At 40.7% G+C, this 27,673-nt stretch overlaps 1 protein-coding gene across 9 annotated transcripts in view; it reads right to left on the bottom strand.

Moving 5' to 3' along the window:
• Positions 1 to 27,673, bottom strand: part of limch1b (LIM and calponin homology domains 1b) — a 133,309-nt gene that overhangs the window by 79,036 nt on the left and 26,600 nt on the right. For all 9 annotated transcript variants that reach the window (XR_014629895.1, XR_014629896.1, XM_084431146.1 and 6 more), the window contains exons 2-3: positions 12,823 to 12,893; positions 6,898 to 6,967 (exon numbers count right to left, since the gene is read on the bottom strand). Coding sequence is in view for 7 of the 9 variants with exons in the window: in XM_084431146.1 (XP_084287272.1) it covers positions 6,898 to 6,967; positions 12,823 to 12,893 (141 nt within the window). In the remaining 2 variants the exon portion in view is untranslated. The remainder of the gene's footprint in view (positions 1 to 6,897; positions 6,968 to 12,822; positions 12,894 to 27,673) is intronic.

The raw sequence follows: 27,673 nt of genomic DNA, 5'->3' as shown, positions 1-27,673 counted from the left end.
ATTTTAACCCAATATAAAGTTTAACATTTTGACAAATATCCGCTTGCAGCTGAACTCTGAAAGCACACGATGACCTTAAAGCTTTGCCAACGTCAAGCAACCAAACCTGTGCCATGAAGCAACTCAAGAAGATTCATCAGATTCCCTGCAGATGTGTTGATCTCTGTCGAAGGCAAACGTGAACGCTCTCGAACGCCACGCTGACTCTGGATTATCTGACCATTCAGAGAACACACATCTTATATGATCTCAAACATAAACATCAAGTGATTTTCCCAGGGATTCTGTGAACGATGTAAACTTTTCAAAATGATTTCAGAAACATTTACATATTAATCACAGTGCAGCCAGATATTTGTGTCTGAGAGGCATCACTGAGAAACTGCATCCTAACAGCAAAATGATTTACTTTTGTTTTTATATTCTCAGCAATAAAAATGAAATATTTCAGAAGGAAAAAGGAATTTAACCCACCACAGCCATGATCAGCAGCCCACTTCATAAAGTCAAAGATTAAACCAACAGAATATTTCCACAAAGCATTCATGTACCATCAAAAGTTTGGGGTCGGTAAGATTTGTAATGATTCTGTCTCTTCAGCTCACCCAGGCTACATTTATTTGATAAAAAATACAGTAAAATTATGAAAGATTATTCCAATGTAAATCAGCTGTTTTCTATGTGAATATCTAGTAAAGTGTAATGTATTCCTGTGATCAAAGCTGAATGTTCAGCATCATTACTCCAGTCTTCAGTGTCACATGATCCTTCAGAAATCACTCTAATATGATGATTTGATGCTCAAGAAACATTTATCAATGTTGAAAACAGTTAATATTTTTGTGGAAACCATGTTTTTTCAGGATTCTTTGATGAATAGAAAGTTGAAAAGAACAGCATTTATTTGAATCTTTTGTAACATTATAAATATCTTTACTGTCACTTTTGATCAATATAATGCGTCCTTGATGAATAAAAGAATTGATTTCTTTCAAGAAGTTAAATGTATAATGTAAGCACTGCCGTTCTAATCTGACAGCAGCTGAAGTCAGTGAACACACTTTCACCAGTCTGCCAGGAAGTAAAGTGTTGTTCACATGTTTCCAGGCAGATTTAACTTGAAAATGTTCCGATAAGAGCATCTTGTGTGTCAGTGGCAGGAAAACATTTCACATGATCAGTGTCACAAATAATAGAACAGAATTGTATATATTTCTTCTTCGTTTTACATCATAAGAGGCTTTTCACACAGTGCTTAACCCCGCGTTATCATCGCTGATGTGCTTGTTACAGCTAGATATTTAACACCCAACACCAAATCCAGCACCTCATATTCACACACTTCACTCAGCCACAGAAAAACATTGGAGGGGAAAAAATGGAAAATGCATCATTTGGAGTGAAGTAAGTTTTTACCTTCACCTTTATAGTCTGAAACGTCCACTTCAGTAAAAACTTGATAGCAGTCTGCAATATATATTTATTTACACAACAGTTCTTTCTGGTTCTCGAATCTGATTGGCTGAGAGCCTTTTCCAGCAGTGCGATATTCTCCCAGTATCAGAACTGGAACCGTTTCACCGTTTGTATCACTCCGCCTGCGGCGCCTGTCATGGCGGTCCAGCAAATCCACCATATAAAAAAATAATAATAATACTACTGTTGTTGTGTCACGAAATGTAGTTTCAAAAGTTTTTTTTATGCGAGAAAGTAGTTATTTAGACATCAAATATGTGAGTAATATATAATCATAGTGCCTATTTTACAATCTGTTGAGAGACACTTTTGCCGATGCAAGCTCCAGGCCGTCTGCGGTCGTTCAGTGTTCATGTTCCCGCAGAGAACAGCGTCATCTCGGACAGTCCTTCGGGAATTTACCGATGGTATGTAGAGAGTGGTTAAACATGAGATATACACTGAACAAAATTATAAACGCAGCACTTTTGTTTTTGCCCCCATTTTTTCATGAGCTGAACTCAAAGATCTAAGACTTTTTCTATGTACACAAAAGGCCTATTTCTCTCAATTGTCTTAATCTGTGTTAGTGAGCACTTCTCCTTTGCCGAGATAATTCATCCACCTCACAGGTGTGGCATATCAAGATGCTGATCAGACAGTATGATTATTGCACAGGTGTGCCTTAGGCTGGCCACAATAAAAGGCCACTCTAAAATGTGCCGTTTTATCACACAACACAATGCCACAGATGTCGCAAGTTTTGAGGGAGTGTGTAATTGGCATGCTGACTGCAGGAATGTCCACCAGAGCTGTTGCCTGTGAATTGAATGTTCATTTCTCTACCATAAGCCATCTCAAAAGGCGTTTCAGAGAATTTGGCAGTATATCCAACCGGCCTCACGACCGCAGACCACATGTAACCACACCAGCCCAGGACCTCCACATCCAGCATCTTCACCTCTAAGATCGTCTGAGACCAGCCACAGCGTGTTTGTAACACAGACTCAGGCTGAGTAGGATCCATGTGCAGTTTATTTAAATAGCGCAAGCTCAGTGTACAAACAGGCGTGGGTCGAAAATCCCAGGGCAAACAACAATATCAGAGACAGGACATCAAACGTGGCCAAAAACAGGCACTGGTACAGGGCAGGCAGCTAACAACAGAAGTGAGAGTCCAGGTAAACAGAGATCAAGGGCAGGCAGAGAAGAGTCGTAAACGGTAATCCAAGGCAGGGTCAAAACACAGGCAGAAGATACAATGATAATAACGCTCAGAAATGTAGCCGGGGCAAACAAGATAGGTGTGATAGGACAAGCAGGGTTTAAATAGTCAGGTGATAAGGATCAGGTGTGCAGTAATCAGTCCCTGTATGTGGGTTCTTGGGAAACGGAGTCCAAAGCTGACATTAGTACTCAGGAGAGTGAGACCTCCGGTGGCCGACAGGGGAATCTTCACCGGCGTTCATGACAGTGTTCCAGGTCCTGCCAATATCCAGCAACTTCGCACAGCCATTGAAGAGGAGTGGACCAACATTCCACAGTCCACAATCAACAACCTGATCAACTCTATGCGAAGGAGATGTGTTGCGCTGCGTGAGGCAAATGGTGGTCACACCAGATACTGATTGGTTTTCGGACCCTCCCGGACCCTCCCAATACAGTAAAACTGCACATTTTAGAGTGGCCTTTTATTGTGGCCAGCCTAAGGCACACCTGTGCAATAATCATGCTGTCTAATCAGCATCTTGATATGCCACACCTGTGAGGTGGATGGATTATCTCAGCAAAAGAGAAGTGCTCACTAACACAGATTAACCCTCTGGGGTCTAAGGTGTTTTTGGGGTCCTTGAGATGTTCTGACATGCCCTGACATTTGTGCTTTTTTCAGTTGCTTATAAACATAGTAATGGCAAAAAAAAATTACACACTATTTAGCACAAACAGGGCTACCATAATATGTGAGCAACAAGAATGTACATGTCTGCATTTTTGAGAGAATAATGTTTATGCGTGGTTATTGAAAAAACTAAAAACTAAAGTTTCTGAAATAAGGCCATAAAACACATACTAAATATGTGCCAATAAGACTTTTGTCTAATAGATGTCATTGCCTAGTGTTTTTTCTTCAAAATGATGTGAAAATCACCCTGCCTAATCATTCACATAACACAATACATTGATTTGAATTTTGAAAAGCACTTTCTGTTTGGAAAGGCAATATGCGGAGTGGGCGTCACAGATCATGCATATTTAGTGGTTCACACCTTAGGAGACAATGGGGCCTGCATACTTAATTAGCCATTCATTCAGGTGAGTCACTGAGCCACAAGAATGCAAGAGCAACAGTTGGAAGCATCTCAATTCTTTTTTTTTTTTCACATATTGTGCTTGCAATTTGGCCTATAATATCCAAGGAAAACATGTCTAGTAATTGTGCAGTTAATTTTCATACTGTATTTTCAGTTTTGGAATATTTATCCTCTCCCCAAATTTGTCACTAATAAAACACAATAAAAATTATTTAAAGAAAAGGCTTATATTTACCTTTTAATAGTTTGTTTACATCTACCTTGTAAATATTTCAATAAACAACAATTCAAGTGTAATCTTTCTTTGTAAAAACTAAAGTATACATTTTATCATACATATTTCAAAGTTAAGGATTTGATTGATTATTTGATTATTTTTGACAAAAAATTGGCAAATAAAAGCTTATTTGAGGTGGCAGATATTTTACAGTAAAAATGTATAATCTATCCAAAACTAATCAACGAAATGTTGTCTTTCATATGTCTGTAACATAGGTCTTTCATTTTTATTATAAGGAATATAAATGTTAATTTGCAGTTTAATACATTGCTTATACAAATATATATATGTGCATACACACACACATATGTGTATATATTTATACACAAAAATAAATTTTATTTATATTTTTTATATACATTTTTTTTTCCACAAATTGTGCTTGCAAATTGTATAATATCCAAGGTAAACATGTCTAGTAATTGTGCAGTTAATTCTCATACTGTATTTTCAGTTTTGGAATATTTATCCTCTCCCCAAATTTGTTACTAATAAAACACAATAAAAATTATTTAAAGAAAAAAATTATATTTACCTTATAATAGTTTGTTTACATCTACCTTTTGAGGGACATTTTCCCTTATTATTATTCCTCACAGCGCTGCGAGACGGTGTAAACAAGTAATGATCTGAATAAACTTGTGTTTTCTCGAGCTGATATGGGGCTCGAGAAAACACAGCCCCTCACAGGTTTGCGCCGTGGATTCCCGCGAGTCAGACGCGGATACTGTGTTTGTTTTAGGCTCGCGCAGTCTTCACTCGGACGCGCACTTCAATCCGTTGTGGAGACTCTCTTTTCGTTCCAGTGAAATTACAAAACAAAATACACACAAACACATGTCTCTGCCTGATATACAACCACTGATAAACATAATCTGATTTGATAAAAAAAAAAAAAAAAAAACTATATGAGTGCAGATTCGACCTCAGAACCTCTGACACGCTAGGCAAATGTTCTACCACTAGACCACTTGAGTACACGTATTTACTCACGTGAAAACTCGGTGTTTACTCGGCGTGATCAATTCGCTCTTGAACATGCTGCCGTTCGTCTGAGTTACAATCTTCCTCTGAGGAAAAGCCAAGGTGAGTTATTCCTCGCTGTCCAGAATCATCTGAAGAGCTTCTTTACCGGAGAAACGCGCCATCCTCTCTAAACGCGATGAACTATCAGTGAATCTGATCTGATGAAACTTCGTGTTTTCAAGGCATTGATCGGGGGGCGGGTGCGAAGCATAGATTACCTAAACTATTTACCATGTGAATAGTGCCGGGGGCGGGGCGGCCTCGGTTCATTATAGAGATAATGAGGCAGAAGGAAAAAACGGTACCTCTCCTTGCTTTCAAACGGATTACATGAGTTGAAAACATTTGTTTTTTTTATTAATTACTTCATTTAAAAGAAGAGATTTCAAGCTTCATAAAGACATATACCACGTGTCTGTGTGAGAAGTATTCGCTGAGTTATGATTCATTTTAGGACGCGTTTCAGAATGGACTACACGGACAGAGAGAAGGCAGATCGCGCTCCATGTTTATTTTTCTTAATTTGGCGAAAAGCACAACACTTTGTTTTTATTGTGAGTATACAGAAAAATAATACACATTTAACAGAATCGATTGATGTATGAAACTCCTATGGAAAATCAAAGTCAACAGAGTATTTATGAGTTTCTTTTACACTGATTAAAAAAAGGGAGCTGGTATCGCCGGCGAGACCGCCGACCTCAGGGGGTTAAGACAGATTTGTGAACAATATTTGAGAAAAATGGCCTTTTGTGTACATAGAAAAAGTCTTAGATCTTTGAGTTCAGCTCATGAAAAATGGGGGCAAAAACAAAAGTGTTGCGTTTATAATTTTTTGTCATAATCATTTGTGGTATTTCAAACGGGCAATCTTTGGTCTTATTAATCTATAACATGTTCCAGAGCAAATTGATTTTGGTTACGGGGAAAATTAAGAATGAAATTAATCATAACTCTATATTTAGGCTATATTTCACTTGAATCCTGTAACTTTACTAGAGTGCTTCTTTTATGTTTGACTGAATTATTTGCTTGTGTTTATTTCCCTTTTGTCTTTTATAATGGCTATATTGTTAGTTTAAATATTGTTATTAAATGAATTTTATTTTATATAAATAATATGTCGTATTTGCTATTGAAAAAGGATTGTGATATGGATTTCCGTGAAAGTTACATTATTACGCCATTAGAGGCAAAGACTGTCTTTATGAGTGAGTCAGAACAAGGAAGTTGTTTTAGCGCTGTCTGTCATGGGAAGGACAAAGACGAACATTTCCTCAGCGGACATTCAAACTGATTTTTTGGATATAATATTATGGACATGGACCTGATATCAGATGCAGGTAACGCACTCGTTTAGTCGATCTCTATCTCATAAAACCACAATATTGTACTCTACATAATACAACAAGCATTAGTGAAGCGTCCCAGCGTTCCTGCATTACTAGTTATAAAGTGATGTTTCAGAATGTTCTCAGTAACGGAGGCTTGGGCTCAACTCGCTGTATATCAGTGATTACCCACAGCCGCATCACAGCCGTGCTGATATACAGCCATATCGCACTGCTACTCCTGTGATGTTGCTCATATTTAATACAAGGTGCATAACGCTAGAGCCTTTGTAGATGTATAATAAATAAGAACGTATGAATACCCATGATTAGTTGTTTACCCCAGGTAAATTATGAGCAATATGTGTCTTTACCTAGAGTTAACTAGATCAAGTGTCAAAAGCACTAATGTTTCTTTGTCTTGTTAATCAACAGTGCAAAACTCTGGACAACTGGACAAACTGGACACAGGGCAGAAACTAGAAACCCTTACCAGAGCAGCTACAGGAGTGGGCAGCCGGTTTATCTTCTTCACCAGACCTGGTCTGATCGAGCTCAGCAGTCTGAGAGAGAGAGAGAGAGAGAGAGAGAGAGAGAGTCACGATCAATGGAGGTTTCCACATCTGTCTGCATGAACAAGCAACACACACGATCAGGTTTCCTCACACCAGACGCTCTTCAGATACTGATAACATTCCAAAGAGAAATGAAAAGTTCCAAACAAATTCCTTTTCTTGTGTTGGAGTAAGATTTCTTTAGTGAGTGTTAGGCAGAAAAAAAAGGTGTAAATGTGATTATCCTTTTGTGAGCGAAGGTGTCCTCGAGGGATACTATAATCTAGAGGGCTACTTGTTTGATACACTCAACAGTATTCAATTAATTATGAATATAACGTGGTGGTGCGCTTTTACTTTTAACCCTTATGTGCTGTTGGGGATGTTTTCATCCACTACGGGGTATTTTTGAGTCTTAATTTGGCCATAACTTTCTCCGTGTTTCAGCAAATGGAATGATTTTTGGTGACAAATCTTATTTTGACACATATTTTGGGAAAATGCTTTGAAAATTTTCAAAAACTCAACAGTACACTGTGGGCAAATTCACTGCCCTTTCGTTATGTTCGTGGCTGAAAACAGCCACTACTTTAAACTGCTGTAAAAATGTATCAGATAAATAAATTTTTCTCAGACGCATCAAGTTGAGTTCTCACACAACACACACACACACACACACACACACACACACACACACACACACACACACACACACACACACACAAATATGCTATTATACTTCATATAACTCCATGTAAAAGCCAGAAACTAAGCTTTTTTTTGCACAGGCCTATCTAAAGGGTTAATGGTGCCACCTGGTTATCAACAGTAAAAATTACACATTTTACCTCTTCCCAACAGGGAAAACCACCAACAATCAAAAATGCATGATTATATGGTGTCATGGCTTTGCAATAAAAAAATGTGGTTATAATGGAAGTCAATGGGGCAAAAACAGCCACGAACAGTAAATGAGGGAGAAAAAGTTAAAATCTGATGCTGCACAAAAACTAACAATGCATCAAAACCAATGTTGTTTCTAATCTTTGACATGTCCAAGACTGTGATAAAAGGTAAAAAAAAAAAAAATCCAGTCCACATTCACATTTTTATATTGAAAATAAGTCATTTTGTGTGTTTTTTTCCCCAAATCAGTGACATAACTTATGAATTTGGCAATTAAAGAGTTAAAATCCTGAATTTTTTAAAAACATTTAGTAGTTTTGATCAGGACTGAGGTTGATTAATAGATTTATGCCAATACATCTTTACATTTTTACAGCAGTTTAAAGTAGTGGCTGTTTTCAGCCATGAACATAACGAAAGGGTAGTGAATTTGATCAATGCACAAGGGTTAATCACCATCATAAGGGAAATAATGAAACATCTTCATACCCTGTTTCAGGCTTCCATTCCTGAAAAAGTTTCACCACAGGGGGACTTTAAATGATAAGGTGTTTCCTCACAAAAGCGGTTTATTCAGTGTAGTGAAGCCTACATCCATCAAAACAAACGGCCTCTGCTCTCCTTCCCTGCGTACCAGCGTTAGCATTAGCCGACAGCTTCTTTGGCTAAAGGTTGCAGGCTTGCCTTCTGGTGGCTTTGCCAGCACTGCTCTGGACTCGCTCGCGGTTTACTGGGCCAAACGGATAAATGCTCCACGCTGCGCACTTCAAATGAGTTTCGTTCCGCTTTTGAAGCGTTTGCTATCCGATGTTTCTCATACGCAACACAAATGACAGCGCATAATCACAGAGAGTTGGGTAACTTTGTAGTAGCACCAGTGCATAGTTTTAGTCCCACCGGCACAAAAAAAGGTCACAAAATTATACCATTTAGTCACCGTCGGGAGCCCTGATTTACAGCGGATCTCTAATGGAAAGTTGGAGCTGTTAATGTGCTTAGCGGGAAACTCACAGGCTCCATGCTGGAGACCACTGGCATAAAGTCATAATGTGACCCTTAAATATTAATCTTGTTGGAGTAAAGGCCATGAAACGCATGCTGACCTTCAGCCGTCTGTCGGCCTAGTCTCTGTTGGCACCAGTTGGACCAGCATCTGTGGTTTTTGGGCGATTGAGTGTGTTGAATTGGCGGCAAAGCCTGTCGTTGACAGAAATCATTCTGATTGGCTGTTCAACCAGTCCATGAGAAGAACAACAGACGTGAAGTGCTCAACAGATGATCAGACTGTTCATTTAGATTAAAACACAGTTTCTTTTACTGAGTATGGGCTGAAAAAGATAACGTGCAGTTTAGGGGCTCTGACTAAAGACAAGCACACTAAACTCAACAGTGTACAGATCCCGAAGGACTAAAGACTACACACACACACAACATGATCTGATAGACCATTAAATGTGCAGTAACATGGCTGTCAAGTTTCAGGAAGGAGAGCAAAATAAACGCCTTTCTGTAGTAAAACATTCAGGAAGTTTGTATGTTTTTGGTGTCGCGCTGGAGAAATGTTTAAGGAAACACCTGGGGCCTCATTTATAAAGCTTGCGTACGCACAAAACGGGGCTGAAAACATGCGTACGCCAGTTCCTGCGCGAAAGGTGGGATTTATAAAGACAAACTTGACGGGAAAATTTGCGCACCTGCACGCAAACTCTGACCCATGCGTACGAACGTTTTGGAGATGGAGCACTTTGGCGACACCGATGGTGAGCTGGAGTTAAATGTATTTTTGGTCACTTTTATACAGAAAATCGAAAGAAAATTAAACATACAGAAAGATTATACAAATACAGTTTCAATCACCAAGCCTGTCACTTGAAGCAAATATCCATTCCTTCTTAAATGTCCGCGGCAACGAGCGTGTTGAGCCGTTTAGTGAAACTGACACAAATAACAGTTTTGTAACAGTTATATATTGCTTTAATGTTTTAACCACAGAGATAATTGCTTATCATGATAATACCAGATTGTCTGAGAAAATAGTTTCGTGCAAATAATGCCCAAGGCCTATCTGTTTCCATTAAAAATATAAATCAATTAAAAATACAATTCGGCAAGTGGAAAAGATTGAGAAAAACTTTCTCTGAAATGTATTTTACACTATTTGATTTATGTAGGCTATTCAAAAACAAGGCAAGGATAGACAACTACTTGATTTGTATTAATGTAATGTTTCTTGTACCGTTTATATCATTTGCATATGATTATTCATCCACGTGATAACGTTTAAGTTATCACGTGGATGAATAATCATATGCAAATGATATGTAGATGAGGATCTGCATAGTAAAACTAGGCGTTGTAAGCTCCATATATGGTTATTTCGGGTGGAGACGCATGTACGCACAATCTTCCGCTGACTGGGATTTATAAAGTGAATTCTGCGCAGGTTCTGGCGTACGCACGGTTTTATAAGTCTGAATATTTTTTTGCGTACGCCATTTTTGGCTTTCGGGCGCACGTACACTTTTAGTAAGGTTCCTACGCACAGTTTTATAAATGAGGCCCCTGGAGCGTCTGAAAGGAATCAGACATGAGGGCTTTCACGGGCCAGACACACAGAAGTCACGCTGAGGACACACATATATTATATATAGCTTATATAGTAGCCTCATCACTAACTGAAGAGCAGCTCGTCAGAATTAAAACCGTGTGTGTGACTCTAGAGTCCATCAACTTGCTGATGTCCTGAGGAGGATTTGGGTCGGAGCGTTTTTCATCTGAACTAACCTTCATCACACACACACACACACACACACACACACACACACACACCTCTCTATGAAGCCTCCATTGTTTTCTAATATAACAGAGGCAGCATAGAGTCGGATCAGAGCTGAAGTGTAATAACCATCAATATAAGCAAAATATAAGAAAAAGACTGGAAACGCATCTATTTTTGTTCAGATTCGGATACTGTGACCTCAAAATTCTTCATTGCTAAAAAAGCGTAAGGGCCGTTTACACGACACCGTTTTCAACTCAAAACTGAGAACTTTACATGCGTTTTGGCCGTTCATTTACACAACAGCGTCATTTTGAGGGCTTGAAAACGCAAACTTTTGATAATGTGTTTCAGAGTGAAAGTTCTTGAACGCGATGACGTTATCGTCTCCGTGCATAAAACAACTATTTGTGGAAACGGTGATGTCATGCACATGTGTGTTCAGTCTATATAGGCATGTAGTGTTTCTTTACAGGTGACATCGCCATCTACTGGCCTGACAGCAGAATACAGCGTTTACAGCCGCTGTCACAGATCCGAGTGTACAGGGATAGTTTTGACAACGCGATTGAATCTAGAAAGCGGTCCGACTGTGGCGCTGAGGGGATGAGAGATGATGGCGTGTGCTTTAGTGTGGAAACATCTGTATATCCAGCTCTTGTTAGTGTCATACATGCCATCAAATGAAGGTCTGCTGGATACGGTGGGGGGAAATGCAAAGCTCTACGAGAAATGATATCAGAATGATATCCGTGTGTCTCCGTGCTGGTGAAGCTCATTTTCTCCACTGCTGTTCACAGGCTAACATGTTTATTACTTGTTTTTCCTGTGTGAGACAATGCAAATGTGATGGGAAACTGTCCTCACAAGAGTTTCTCAGAAGATCAGCTTCTCGACAGCTCAAGAAAACACCATGAGCTCGTAGGCTGGATCCAGTTGTGTTTCAGATCCACCTGTCCTGAAGTGTCTAACTGTGATTGGTTGATTTTCATGTCAGTCAGACGGATCTTTCCTGTCTGAGCGAGCAGATCTTCAGCTTTAAGAACAATGCGAGGTAACGTGTGTGTTTATGGAAAGGGGATTGTCTGTGTGTACATATTTGTTAATGAAGCAGTGTTGAGCTAAAACTCCCAACACAAACACTGCTGTTAACAATTAGTCTACTGGAAACCGACGCTGATGAAAACTGGCCTTCAAAGCTTCTGAAATTACTCAAACAAGACTACACATATGAAATGAGACGTGTCCTGCAGCTTCGCCCTGAGAAAAAGAGCCAGTGTTCACACACGTGACTCCTGGAGATCTCAACAGCGTCTCAAACAGTGACTGGATTTGCCCAGAAAAAAAATGTAGATCAATATGAACTCAAACATACCAAGAGCAGATTATATGCGGTCCACATTCAGTTTACAGCTTATATTTTTAACATTTGCGTCTATTTCAATGCTCGTAAATGAGTTTAGGACAACACCATACATTTTAATATATTATATCAAAAGTTATTACTTAAAGGGGTAGTTCCCCAAAACTTCTGTCATCATTTACTCATTCCAGACCCGTATGACCAGACCCGTTTCTTCTGCGTTGGGGTCAAACATCATTAGACCTCAATGTCCTTCACTGAATTTTCATTTCTGAGTGAAATTATAATAATCCCGTATCCTCCTCAATACCAGCACTAGTGTTTCACAATACAACAAGACACCGAATATAAAGTGGGAGTGAATATTCCTCTGGGTAGTGAGAAGGGATCAGATCCCACACCTACTGTAACTGATCATCTCGAACCAAAGGAACAACTCCAGAACAAGCCTTAAACATGTCTAAAGTCCAGAACGTACGAGACTAGTTCTGATTAAAGCTGTCCGAGCTGAAGACAGTCATGTTTACTGCACTGTGTCTCTCTGATGACGGAGGATCAAAGACGTGTTCCTGCTAAAGAAAACCACATCTGCCAGAACAAGACAAACTCCAGAAGACACATTTAAAAACGAGCATTAAAAAAACGTTCACAAACATATGCAAAATGTTTGTTCCACAAAAAACAGAAAAGGTAAGTAAATCATGACAGAATGAAACTTTTTGGGCACACTGCCCCTTTAAGTGTGTGTGTGTGTGTGTGTGTGTGTGTGTGTGTGTGTGTGTGTGTGTGTGTGTGTGGTTTGAGAGAGTTACTCACTCGCACAGTAAGATGCCGTTGTCGAGTCCAGCTCTGAAGTCCCTGTCAGAGAAACTCCTGCCGGTCACCGCCTGCAACACACACACACACGTGTTTATCACACAGCAGTCAAAAGCACGGGTGTGCAGTTTTCAGTGTTTATACCAGCGTTTCTCAGAGAAGACTCTGGCATTACAATAGAGGAAATTCAAGATGGAAATCAACAACACAACAGGAAATGACCTTCTACGACACAGCGCAAATCAAAGCTTATTCCAGAGAGAGAGAGAGAGAGTGAGAGAGAGAGAGAGAGAGTGAGAGAGAGAGTGAGAGAGAGAGTGTGAGAGAGAGAGAGAGAGAGAGAGAGAGAGAGAGATAAAGACTCCCGCTCTCTCTCTCTAACAGGCTTGGAGTAAGCGGCCGTCATCCCGGCTAAATCTCTTTCTCAGGCGAGTGTCATGCTAATTATTGCTGACATGTGGGATTTACCTTCTGTGCCGCTCGTGTTTTCCTCCCGCTGAGGCAACGTAAGCAGGTTACGCATACACAGTTTATATAGTGCTAGAATTACTACATAATAAAGCAGCTCATTTATTTAAGTGCATTTTACAATCCTTCCTCAAAATAGCTGAGATCTACTAAACGCTTTTATAGTCCAGAAAGAACAACTTGGCAGGAGATTGGCTGGAGTTACACACTTGAGCCTCGGATCTGAGGAGAAGACAAAGACACCACAATAGCAGTTTCTACGAAATACGAGTTTCTGGCATATATATAACTTTTTAATGCTTTTCCCAACAAACAAAGCTAAAATTACACTATGCTTAAGCAGTGTCTGTGTCCACTACAGTCGTTCAGGAACTGTGAATAGAAGAAGAAAAACAAGCTAATTATATTATATTGATAATCTCTTTATAAGAATAAATATTTTAGTTGCATTTTTCTTAGTTAAACTAATCACTTCTTTACATGAATTAAATAATTCCAAATTAATTTAGTAAAAAGGACACTGGCCAAGATTAAACACACTGTAGTCTCAGTCATTTCTCTTCTGCTGATTCATACTGTACGGAATCATCCACAGACACGTAAGAACAGAAGGAGAGGATCAGTGAGTATGTGTGCACTGGTCTCATAAAGACCAGGTAATGCAAAATGATCATGACACCATGATTATGACATGAATGTAATGCAGCATCATTCGAGATCAAAGATGTAAAGTTTGTCCAGTAATGACTGGACTCTACAAATGTATACTGAATACAGATGAACACTTCACACGATCTAAATGCAGATTTGCCAAACGTTTGTGAGGAATGTGGAATAAAATGTTTATTAGACATTCAAATACCAATCATTTCATTTAGCAAAGTTAGCTACCAGCAGACGATAGACCATTATATACTGGCTCGGCCAAATAAAAATGGACATTGTATTTTCCATTTAAACATTATCTGGCTTGATTGGCTTCAACAGAAGTGTTGGTTTGTATATTGATACCTGTTCGTAAGGTAGTCAAAAGTACCGGTGCTTCAGGACCATTTCTGTCCTGAAATTGAAAAAATGTGGTGATACCATCATTTCTGCAAACAATCAATTTAAAGTCCCCCTGTAGTCAATCATTTTATCCCTTAAAACTAATCTCTGATCACCAAAATTGCATATTTAAACGTTTTTTTTTCCTTGAAAAAAAATGTCACCATGCCTTAAAATAGCTTGAAGTATACGCGGTTCTATGACTATGCAAATGAGCCCCGCCTCCACTCACTCACACCAGCTCAGAGATCCACTCGTTGACGATCACACGTTGTGTTTCCTGTACAACGCCGTAACTCGCTGCTTCACTACCATAGTACGATGTATCGTTGAAGAAATCAACTAGCTAGTCACGACTGTTTCCCGGAACTATATTATTGCAAATTGGTCGTTCAACCACGTTGGTTAATTGAGGTCACGCATGTGGTGGAGTAATGACTACTGTTAATTAATCTGTTTGAGATTGAATTAATGCTAGATATTTTGGTATAAATTACAGATGTGACATCTAAGGACTATTTCTCATTTTTCTCAATTATTTTGCTTTATTTCCAGATTCAATCCTTGGCTCGTTCTTACGCACTAGAGCTCGTTCGCACATACACACTCTTCAAAAACAGTGCTTTAAATCTCTTGACAAACTAAAAGACGTAAATGGCATTTGTATGTATTCTAAATAAAAGATATAGATTGTACTGAATGTCAGCTTCCTTATTTGGCTCAAGATAAGGATTTATTGAGTCCACGTCATGCAAACAAGAAACTGCTTCTAACCACAGGTCGAGAGCTGTCGGTCCAAACACACAACTCTGCGAGGCTGTTTGTGAATGTTCGATTGAACTATGTTTTCGGGAAACACAGACTCAATGAACTGCTGATAACGACGGAGCTTGCGACCATAGTTGGATAACGATGCTTTCAGGAAACGCAACCCAGATTGGTTTCAAAGCGTGTCTTTGGTTCACTGCAGTTTTAAGGAGAAAATACTCAGCAGTGGTGTCGACTTATGAATAACTTGCTGAATAACTTTATTCTAGAGCTGCTATAAAGCCAAAACACTTTACTTTAATTTCCTATTATCATTGTAAAGCTGCTTTGGAACAATCTATATTGTTAAGAGCTATATAAATGAAGATGACTTGACTTGACTTATGAATTTACACATGGTTTGACTTAAAGCATATTAAAAACACCACATAGACATATAAACAACATTAAAAGCTGGATTTTAACCACAGGGGACTTTAAATATTTAGAAGTTTGTGCGTATCAACGTACGTTGAGGTACGTTATGCTTCTTGTAGGCTATTCTGTGAGTTGGTGGCAGTCTGACGGCATAAATAAGGTGAATTCAACTTTAACAACAACAACAACAAAAAAGATTAATCATGGATGATAATGCACCAGGTCATGCTAAAACGAGACTTTAAGGAGGAGTGGGAGACAGAATTCCTCCTCACAAATGTCAAAGATCAAGCTGTACGCCTCATCTGTGGAGCGGTGGCCAAGAGACACAGTGTGGAGAGACATTTCACCACAACCCAAGAGACCTTCAGTGGCCCTTATCCACCGGGTGCATTACTGAGGAAAGAAAAAGTTAGCAGGCAGCAAAAAAAAAAGTCACAAGCTGCAACCGAAGCTTCATTTTGAGTTGCAAATTTTTGGACGAAACACAAAAAAACATTCTGAGATGTCAAGGGAGCAATGACTGTGATAGCAAACTCTCTGTTTAAAGATCACAAGGGTGGAAATGAAATAATGTCTGCACTCTCCGATGTTCAACTCGCAGATAATACAATAACTAGACGAGTCATGGCTGTCAGCGAACGTAATGGAGCAGCTGGAGAAAGACTTGGGTTCCTGCGGATGGTTCTCCATCCAGTGTGACGAGTCTGTGGAGCAGCTCATGGTTTTCATCAGAATGGTTTTCAGTGAAAGAGGAATTTCTGACATCAATTCCCCTTCAAGACAACAACGAGGAGTGTTGATATTTATAATGAGGTGAAGAATTACTTAATGGACAAGAACGTGCCATTTGAAAAGCTGGTAACAACTGATGACTACTGGATCTTTCCTTCCTAACTCACATCACTGGGAAACTGAATCATCTGAACTGTGAACTGCAAGGCAAACGTAAGACAATCGGTGACATGGTCAGTGCTGTAAAAGCATTCAAAGCCAAAATCAGCCGTATTTACAGAGGAAGAAATTGCATCACTTTCCATCCATGCAGTCGATGCTTCTGCATCTGAGGTCTTTGACAGGGCATTACATCAGGACTTTGAACTCTTGAACAGGCTTGGACAAAAATCTGAGGACAGATTCAGTGACTTTGATAAGCTGGAACCATGTGTGTCCTTCACTGCAAATCCTCTCATGCAAGTGGACATTTTACACATTTCTGATTTCTGATGCATATTTAACCTGGTTTCTAGTGAGCTAGAGATGGAGTCTCTCCCTCTACAAACTGACATTAACCTCAAAGCCCATCAGGGGGCAACAGACTTTAGAAAACCTGTTGACCCAGAGAAATACATTAATATGTGCACAGCTGCCTGTCTTTTTGGTTAAACTTACACGTGTGAATCTGCATTTTCAGCTATGAATAGTATTCATAACAAACACAGAACAGGCCTGACATTTGGAGGACTGAATTCGAGTTACAGTGTCTCTACTCAAGTGATTATAGGGCATTTGTGAAGTGCTGAAATACCATGAAACCGGTTTGATCTACTGTCTGGTACTTTCACTCTTGATACCATGGAACTACCTAAGAAACCCATTCTGGCCCTGTCCAGTCCAAACTCTGAAACCCTTGAACAAATTTGGGAACATTAATAAAAACCCTCCAGAACTGGCCAGCAGTATTTTATAGGTCTGTGGAAGATTTGGAACATTTAGCGTGCCTGATAAACCATTCAACCGAACACATATAAAGAATATTTACGAGAGAGCTGTCCATCATAAGAACAGCTGTTTGTGGTGTAGAGCGTCAGCATGAGCCCGTACACACAGTAGCTTCTGGCCGACGCATGGCATTACTTCACAATGGAAAGCGCGGCGCAGGTCGCCCCGGGCCGCTCCAGTCGCTGGAATGCTGCTGCGCGAGGAATGCGTCCCAGTGCGCGTCCGCATTGTTTCCCTAAACAATCAAAAGATGTTTCCTTTTTTCTATGGCTCTGCTCTCGGCGGACGCTTTAATGACATAACAACAGCCCATTCTCACGCATCCGTGTCCAAGTTTACCACTTCCCCGGCTTTGTTGTGCTCAGCAGGAGGAATCCAGATAGGCACAACACAGAAAAGTTACTACAGCAAAAACAAGGCAGAGATTTTCTCATGAGAAGAACAGCATGCTGATGATGATCTGAACAGCAGGAGATGTTTGAGTGAAGCGTCTCTCTCCAAAACTGAAGGTGACGACTGTAAAATGATGATGATGTTTCGGTGGAGGTTTTACAGTTTATAATTGAACATATAAGTGATGTAATGTTAATATACTGTACCAACCCACTGGCAAATGCAATCCGCTTTGCCACGTGATGAATTAAACTTGATCAAAACCAGCACTTCTATGAATAATGACCATTAGAGCGACAAACAACTAAAATAATGGAATAGAAAAGAAAAGAATAAGGAAAATAAATTATTCTACTGAAATAGGGGGAAAAAATATTTAAATAAAACTGAATGTGATTTGTAGGAATGTCAAACTCACTGCATCTCCTGTTTCCCCAAACCGGTTCAGCACAAACTCCACCCAGCAGCCGATTCTGAAGATTTCATTGGTCAAGCCAATCACACTGTTGACAGCCTACACCAAACACTGATCTACAACTCCACCCTTCACCTTAACCAATGAAATCTGGGGTTTGAGGGAAAAAAATAATAATAATAAAAAAAAAATTAAAAAAAGGCGATCCGCGATAATTAATGCGATATGGCTCAGCTTGTCAGTTAACTACGGCACTGTGTTGTAAATGCCGCTCCATCTGAAAGCAGGTGATGGCGATTTACTACTAATCAAGGAACCGGCTTTACTGACGAGATGCGCATAACAATCGCACGCGATATATCGCCCAGCCCTACTTGACACATAAACAGAATTGAATGGAAACAGAAACGCCAGCCTCTCACTGATCTATTCCATACAAATCCTCATATCACAGCATGATCTCACTGCCGAGTCCTTGGAGAACTTCTTGACTTTTGAACTAGCTTCAAAGGCATCAGTGTCCAATCAGAGCGGATTCCTGCTACTGATGAAAATTACCAACAGCACCAAAGCAAACCCTCAGAAACAGACCCAACCTGTTACCATGGTGATCTCAAGATCATTTTCATAAACCAGCAATCTGAAAGGAAAACCACAGAGTCTAAACACCATCATCAAGTCTGCTACTTCAAGCAATTATCATGCTTCCAGCTACACTTAATTACTGTACAGTTTTCATGAAGAGGCATTGTGAGATCAGAAAATGGGCATCATTCATTCATGTGCAGTCCTGGCCATCAGACAATAATCCAACTGACTGACTTTATTAGAGTTTTAATGTTTTAATTAGGTTTACATGTTGTCTTAGTCATTTTAGTCAAGTTTTTTTTTTTTTCTCTTATCTGTTTTGTGTGTATATGTCTTTAAATGATTATAGGTCTGCCTGTCATGTGAGTGATCACATGACAGGAAACAGGAAATAGACAGCATAAAGGAGGCAGCATGGCATGCAAACATGGTTGTTGCTCACATTACGATCAAAGGGCGATCACCAGCAAAATGGATGTGGAGTTACCTTTCCAGCACAATTTGGATCATCACTTCTGTGGACTTTGTATATACACCGGTGGACATTTCTCACATTCACTTTTGGACTAGCAACACGCCAGGATTCTTATGGACTGTTTTAGGGTATGGTGCAAACAGACTCCACGCTTTTAACAGCTTAAGTTATTCTAGTTTTATTGTGTTGTTTTAAGTTCCTTGTGAATATTGTAAATGCACTTTATTTGTTCATCTTATTTCTGTTGTCTGTCTCATCATTCTTAAACACTCTCATCCTCACACAGTTTGATCGGACCCCAATTTTAACTCTTGTAACTCAACCGATTGAGCTGAGTGTTACAGCACGTGACCAACAAAAGACCGATACTGTCCGTTTACACAACACCGTTTTCAACCGTTTTTTAATGGTAAAACCGTAAAACCTTTTATGCGTTTTGGCCGTTCATTTACACAAGTGTTTTGGCTCCTGAAAACACAAACTTATGAAAACGCATTTCAAAGTGCAAGTTTTTGAAAACAGTCTTCATGTAAACAACAGAAGCGCGAAACTCTGAAGACGTTGACGTCATGCACATGCATATACCTTGTTCAGTCTATAGTGTTTTATCGCCATCTACTGGCCTGGCAGCAGAATACAGCGTTTTTAGTGGTTTTCGCGGATCCGTGTGAATGGGGATTGTTTTGACAATAGTGTCGTCTGTACACTGAAAACTTGAAGGAAAACAACAATGAATCGAGAAATTATTCTGGATTGATTCCAATTTTTTTCCGAATGCATCGCGAGTTTCTCTTGAATCTATTCTGAGCTTAGTTTTTAACAGCAGATGGCACTGTGTGCTCTAGAAACAGCCGTAATCTGCTGGCTTCCAATGCTTTACCCACACCACTTGAATCTTCCATAAAATAATCATTCATAAAGTTTAAAAAAGGTTGTTTGCTGTGGGATGTTTACATTAATCTCGCGTCATAAAAGCGTTCTGAGGTGCAAGTGCAACAGCCAAGTGTTGTTCTTCGTGAGCATTTGAGCGTGCGGTTAAAAACTAGCCTAGGGCACAATCTGCTGTTAAACACTAAGCTCAGAATCGATTCGAGAGAAAAGCGTGATGCATTCAGAAAAAAATGGAATTGATCCATGAATCGCGATGCATTGATTTATTGTCCATGTTCAAAATCTAGTGTGAGGCCCCTTTAGACCTTCAGTGTGATGGTGAATGTTATGCCTTATTCATACAATTAATGTTTTTTGACCGGCAGACAGAAAGCACTGGAAGAAGAGAGGGGGGAGAAGCAGAGACTGAGAAGCTCATGGCGTATTCTCAGAGTGTTCTTAAAGACACTGGTAAAGGCACTTGATGTGTGTTACTGCTGTGAACTGTTCTGAGCTGAGGATCTGTCAGACAGCAGGGTTATAGAGTATGGAGAGTCAGACAGCAGGGTTAGTGTATGAGGAGAAGAATGCTCTCTTTCTTCCTGCGGTCTGAGAAGCTCCAGGATCCCGGCGGTTCAGCCAAAGGTTAGAGGCTCGACCGTCTCAGAGCTCAGGCTCGATTCTCTCCTGTGAGAGAGAGGAACTGATGTCTCACCATACGGCAGTGTGTGTCGGTGTCCAGACGTCTTCAGCATCTTCTGATCTGGCAACACTACAAGCACTTAATTTATTACACTTACTCTGGAATATTTACCAATGGGAATTATATACTTTTAATACATTTGACATAACATCTTTATGAGCTAAATAGAATATTCAGATGAAAATAATGTGAATGTATTTATTTTTTTAAATCAGAATTTTATTGGCTCATACACTCTATATATATATATATATATATATATATATACATATATATATATAATAATTTTTTTTATTTATTTTTTTATGATAATACCAATGCATGCATGTGTGTGTTTTATCATGTTGGTTTCTAAACAGACTATTATTGTTTTTTTATTAAAAACAGATCTGAAATCAACACTATACTGTAGATATAATGCATCACGATACATCAAGCTTGTAATTTTGAGCTGTACGACAGATATATCGTCTTTATTTCTTTGTTTTGTCTTATTTTCAGGGCCGGTTTTGGACATTTAGGCCCCCCATCCACTTAACAAAAATATGATTCCTAATATTTTTAATTTATACAACGTCTGTAATTCATATTTGATTATTTTTACTTGTATGTCTATATTAATTCAACTTTAACCTAAAGAGCGAAAGGTCATCTGGACCGTCTCTAATTCCTCTGTAAAGGATGCTATCACAGCTTTGGCCATGATTTGTATTTATTTATATTTTATTTGTTTGCAGTCATTTATTTACAGCAACACATTCTCCCACTGTTTGCGAATAACAAACAGTGTCATTACAACAAAAACACAGTAACACTAAAATGAAAGGGGAAAAACAAAAAATGCTCTAGTGTGTTTTCTCAGTGACTGCGTATAGAAACTTTGACTTTAGTATTTTAGTAGTCAGCTCCTGACGCAATGTCATAATACACGTGAATTCAAAGTGTCTGGATCCGTCAACGGCACTCACACTCTTTTAAACACAGAAGAAACCAGCAAATGATCTCTCCCGAGATGACATTGGTCAATAGAACAAGGCCCAGTTTTAGCCTAGGATACATTATAATACCCTTATAAAGATCATGTTAGTTGATTGGTAAGTTATAACGGGTGATGGCGGTCCGATGTTTGAACAGAGGAAACTTTACAGTGACCTACACACTCTCTGTGCTCAGATGAATAATGGATGCTCTCACCATGAGCATGAACTAAAGCAGGCCAGAGAAGATCGGCGCTGCCCCAGGGGCTGATGGGAACAGACTGGAGGATTTCTGCCCCACTTTCTGTTTTTAGAGTCGCTCAGATCTGCAGAGCCAGTCCAGAATAACCTCAGAAGTGCACAGCTTACATGAGATTCACCCGAGCACACCTGTGTGTGTGTGTGTGTGTGTGTCCTAGCATGATTGACAGGAACAGGAGATGCTGCAGGAGTTTAAACAAACAAACTCTGGCAGGGCCGAACAATAGAAGTCTGTTAGTGACCCTGACAAGTAATGACAGATAATGACGACGAGCTATTACTAGCGTATTATCCTGAGGAATCTGCGCTCCCCTTCCCCAAAGAACAGAATTATCACTCTATACAAACACTTGAAGCAGTTCCTGTCCGTAACAATGGGTATTTTTAATCTCAAGGTTTCAGGAAGAATGTTTTACCTAAAAGTTCTTAACTAGTAAGAAACCCAACTTCTGTTTCTCGAGGGGAAGAATCAGTGTGTCAAGGAAGATGACTTAGGCTTTCCATCCCCATCTAGTTATTCACTCGATCAAACCAAGCGGCAACCTTCCCGTCTCTCTCTTGAATCCAACACTTAAGTGAGTTAAACTGCAGTTCATCCACTGGCCACTAGAGACAGGCTGCAGAAGAGAGTCAATCCCATAGACCCCCATGTTAAAATGCCCAACTTTACAGCAGAAAAAAATGTTTTTACAGCCTGGTGCTAAAAGTGGCTTTGGTCTCTAAAGCTAATTTTGCCCTTCATGACAACTGTGAGGGGGGTGATTTTTTTCATTTTCGTTTATCCGGGAGTGACGTGCTGCCGAGATGGCGACGGCTGGCTTTGGGCTTCAAAAATGCTCTTCAGAAATGTATGAGTTCCCAAATGGCTAACCTTTACGAGCTAATCGAAATATATACAGACTACGCATCATACTTTTATGTCGACAATAAAGCTACACAGAAATGTTTTATAATAACCAGCGCAGTCATGAAACTCCTGATGGTACTGATAGATCCTTGATATGTAGAGATCACATCGTATATTACATGGCACAAGCTGATTGGCCTCTGGTGTATCTGCAGCCAATGAGCTCGCTTGCTCAACACTGTAACCCGGTGGTCTCGCCCCTCCACCTCCCCAGCTCCGCCCGTCTAGATCTGACACTGGGCTTTATGTAGCCGATCTATTCCTGCCATAATCAAATACAGTAACATTGTCATTATCCTTTAACACGCTAAAACTATTCCGAGAGTGAAGCTATAGTGTTTGTTCAAACTAGTGGTATTTTGTTTTGTATTCGCTGGGAAGGTCAACTCACAATTACATTTTATAGGTACAAAATCAAGCTTCACATTCGTAAAAATTCACAAGCTGTACAAGTGTTCAGTGAGGACAGAAATATAACTTGATGCTGGAAACTTTACACATTGTGCATAGTTAGGACTTGGAGCTACAGTAGATGTTATTGACATATCATACAAATAATTTATCTGCTGAAGTTCAAACTGAGCATTATAATGGGGAAGAAAGGCGATTTAAGTGATTTTCACACAATCATCTCTAGGGTTTACAGAGAATGATCCGAAAAATAGAAAATATCCAGTAGGAGAAAATGCCTTGTTGATGCCAGAGGTCAGAGGTCAGAGGAGAATAACCAGACTGGTTCAGCTGATAGAAAGACAACAGTAACTCAAATAAGCACTCATTACAAGCGAGGCCTACAGAAGAGCATCTCTGAACACACACCATGCCCAACGACATGTCAGATGAGGACAGAAAACTAAGGCTACGATTCACAAAACTGGACAACAGAAGACTGGAGAAACTGATGAGTCTGGATTTCTGCTGTGGCGTTCAGATGAAGGCTCAGAATCTGGTGTAAACAACATGAAAACGTGGATCATCCTGCCTTGCTTCAGTGGTTCAGGCTGGTAGTGGTTTAATGGTGTGTTATATATTTTCTTGCCACACTTTCTTAGCCTCTTAGTGCCAATCGAGCATCATTTAAACGCCACAGCCGACATGAGTATTGATGATGACCATGTCCATCCCTTCATGACCACAGTGGACTATCTTCTGATGGATACTTCCAGCAGGAGAACACACACGTCACTAAGCTCACATCATCTCAGACTGGTCTCTTGATCATGACGAGTTCTCTAAACTCAACCGTCTCCACAGTCTCCAGATCTCAGTCCAGCACAGCAGCTTTAAGATGTGGAGGAACGGGAGATTCACATCATGGATGTTCAGCAGACAAATCTGCAGCAACTGTGTGACACCAACAAGACAATAAAACAGATATCATAGGGCCCTATAACATTTTTATGTTATGTCTCGACACACGCCTGAGGAACAGATGAAACCTTCAGAGAGACGAGAACCGCACAATAATCCAGATCTTTCACGGTTCTCGACACACGCCTGAGGAACAGATGAAACCCTCAGAGAGACGAGAACCGCTCAATAATCGAGATCTTTCACGGTTCTCGACACACGCCTGAGGAACAGATGAAACCTTCAGAGAGACGAGAACCGCACAATAATCGAGATCTTTCACGGTTCTCGACACACGCCTGAGGAACAGATGAAACCTTCAGAGAGACGAGAACCGCTCAATAATCCAGATCTTTCACGGTTCTCGACACACGCCTGAGGAACAGATGAAACCTTCAGAGAGACGAGAACCGCACAATAATCCAGATCTTTCACGGTTCTCGACACACACCTGAGGAACAGATGAAACCTTCAGAGAGACGAGAACCGCTCAATAATCGAGATCTTTCACGGTTCTCGACACACGCCTGAAGAACAGATGAAACCCTCAGAGAGACGAGAACCGCTCAATAATCGAGATCTTTCACGGTTCTCGACACACGCCTGAGGAACAGATGAAACCTTCAGAGAGACGAGAACCGCTCAATAATCGAGATCTTTCACGGTTCTCGACACACGCCTGAAGAACAGATGAAACCCTCAGAGAGACGAGAACCGCACAATAATCGAGATCTTTCACGGTTCTCGACACACGCCTGAGGAACAGATGAAACCTTCAGAGAGACGAGAACCGCACAATAATCCAGATCTTTCACGGTTCTCGACACACGCCTGAGGAACAGATGAAACCCTCAGAGAGACGAGAACCGCACAATAATCGAGATCTTTCGCGGTTCTCGACACACGCCTGAGGAACAGATGAAACCTTCAGAGAGACGAGAACCGCACAATAATCCAGATCTTTCACGGTTCTCGACACACGCCTGAGGAACAGATGAAACCCTCAGAGAGACGAGAACTGCACAATAATCCAGATCTTTCACGGTTCTCGACACACGCCTGAGGAACAGATGAAACCTTCAGAGAGACGAGAACCGCACAATAATCGAGATCTTTCGCGGTTCTCGACACACGCCTGAGGAACAGATGAAACCCTCAGAGAGACGAGAACCGCACAATAATCCAGATCTTTCGCGGTTCTCGACACACGCCTGAGGAACAGATGAAACCTTCAGAGAGACGAGAACCGCACAATAATCCAGATCTTTCACGGTTCTCGACACACGCCTGAGGAACAGATGAAACCCTCAGAGAGACGAGAACCGCTCAATAACCGAGATCTTTCACGGTTCTCGACACACGCCTGAGGAACAGATGAAACCTTCAGAGACGAGAACCGCACAATAATCCAGATCTTTCTCGGTTCTCGACACACGCCTGAGGAACAGATGAAATCTTCAGAGAGACGAGAACCGCACAATAATCCAGATCTTTCTCGGTTCTCGACACACGCCTGAGGAACAGATGAAATCTTCAGAGAGACGAGAACCGCACAATAATCCAGATCTTTCACGGTTCTCGACACACGCCTGAGGAACAGATGAAACCTTCAGAGAGACGAGAACCGCACAATAATCGAGATCTTTCACGGTTCTCGACACACGCCTGAGGAACAGATGAAACCTTCAGAGAGACGAGAACCGCTCAATAATCCAGATCTTTCACGGTTCTCGACACACGCCTGAGGAACAGATGAAACCTTCAGAGAGACGAGAACCGCACAATAATCCAGATCTTTCACGGTTCTCGACACACGCCTGAGGAACAGATGAAACCTTCAGAGAGACGAGAACCGCTGAATAATCGAGATCGTTCTCGGTTCTCGACACACGCCTGAGGAACAGATGAAACCTTTAGAGAGACGAGAACCGCTCAATAATCGAGATCTTTCACGGTTCTCGACACACGCCTGAGGAACAGATGAAACCCTCAGAGAGACGAGAACCGCACAATAATCCAGATCTTTCACGGTTCTCGACACACGCCTGAGGAACAGATGAAATCTTCAGAGAGACGAGAACCGCTCAATAATCGAGATCTTTCACGGTTCTCGACACACGCCTGAGGAACAGATGAAACCCTCAGAGAGACGAGAACCGCACAATAATCCAGATCTTTCACGGTTCTCGACACACGCCTGAGGAACAGATGAAATCTTCAGAGAGACGAGAACCGCTCAATAATCGAGATCTTTCACGGTTCTCGACACACGCCTGAGGAACAGATGAAACCCTCAGAGAGACGAGAACCGCACAATAATCCAGATCTTTCACGGTTCTCGACACACGCCTGAGGAACAGATGAAATCTTCAGAGAGACGAGAACCGCTCAATAATCGAGATCTTTCACGGTTCTCGACACACGCCTGAGGAACAGATGAAACCTTCAGAGACGAGAACCGCACAATAATCCAGATCTTTCTCGGTTCTCGACACACGCCTGAGGAACAGATGAAATCTTCAGAGAGACGAGAACCGCTCAATAATCGAGATCTTTCACGGTTCTCGACACACGTCTGAGGAACAGATGAAACCCTCAGAGAGACGAGAACCGCACAATAATCGAGATCTTTCACGGTTCTCGACACACGCCTGAAGAACAGATGAAACCTTCAGAGACGAGAACCGCACAATAATCCAGATCTTTCTCGGTTCTCGACACACGCCTGAGGAACAGATGAAATCTTCAGAGAGACGAGAACCGCTCAATAATCGAGATCTTTCACGGTTCTCGACACACGTCTGAGGAACAGATGAAACCTTCAGAGACGAGAACCGCACAATAATCCAGATCTTTCTCGGTTCTCGACACACGCCTGAGGAACAGATGAAATCTTCAGAGAGACGAGAACCGCTCAATAATCGAGATCTTTCACGGTTCTCGACACACGTCTGAGGAACAGATGAAACCCTCAGAGAGACGAGAACTGCACAATAATCGAGATCTTTCACGGTTCTCGACACACGCCTGAGGAACAGATGAAACCTTCAGAGAGACGAGAACTGCACAATAATCCAGATCTTTCACGGTTCTCGACACACGCCTGAGGAACAGATGAAACCTTCAGAGAGACGAGAACTGCACAATAATCGAGATCTTTCACGGTTCTCGACACGCCTGAGGAACAGAACGACACATTCACACACGCTCACGGATTGACAGCGCTGTCATCATTACTGGACAAACACACTGTGACTCCATAACCACACATCTCATGATGACAGGAGAACACCTGTGTACACAAGCAGCACAATCTGCTCCGTATGAACCCAAAAGCTGAGAAATACAGACACACAGAAACAACCTGCCATTGATCAGTATTCCCTGTGAACACACACACACACACACACACGTTACATAAAGCCCATCATCACACTGTATTCACTCTCATTACAGCTCAGATGACTCACAACCCTGGAGAATATGAATT

The sequence above is a fragment of the Rutilus rutilus genome, assembly GCF_951802725.1.
Source record: "Rutilus rutilus genome assembly, chromosome: 14".
Taxonomy (NCBI): domain Eukaryota; kingdom Metazoa; phylum Chordata; class Actinopteri; order Cypriniformes; family Leuciscidae; genus Rutilus; species Rutilus rutilus.
This window is presented reverse-complemented; position numbering and strand designations above follow the sequence as displayed.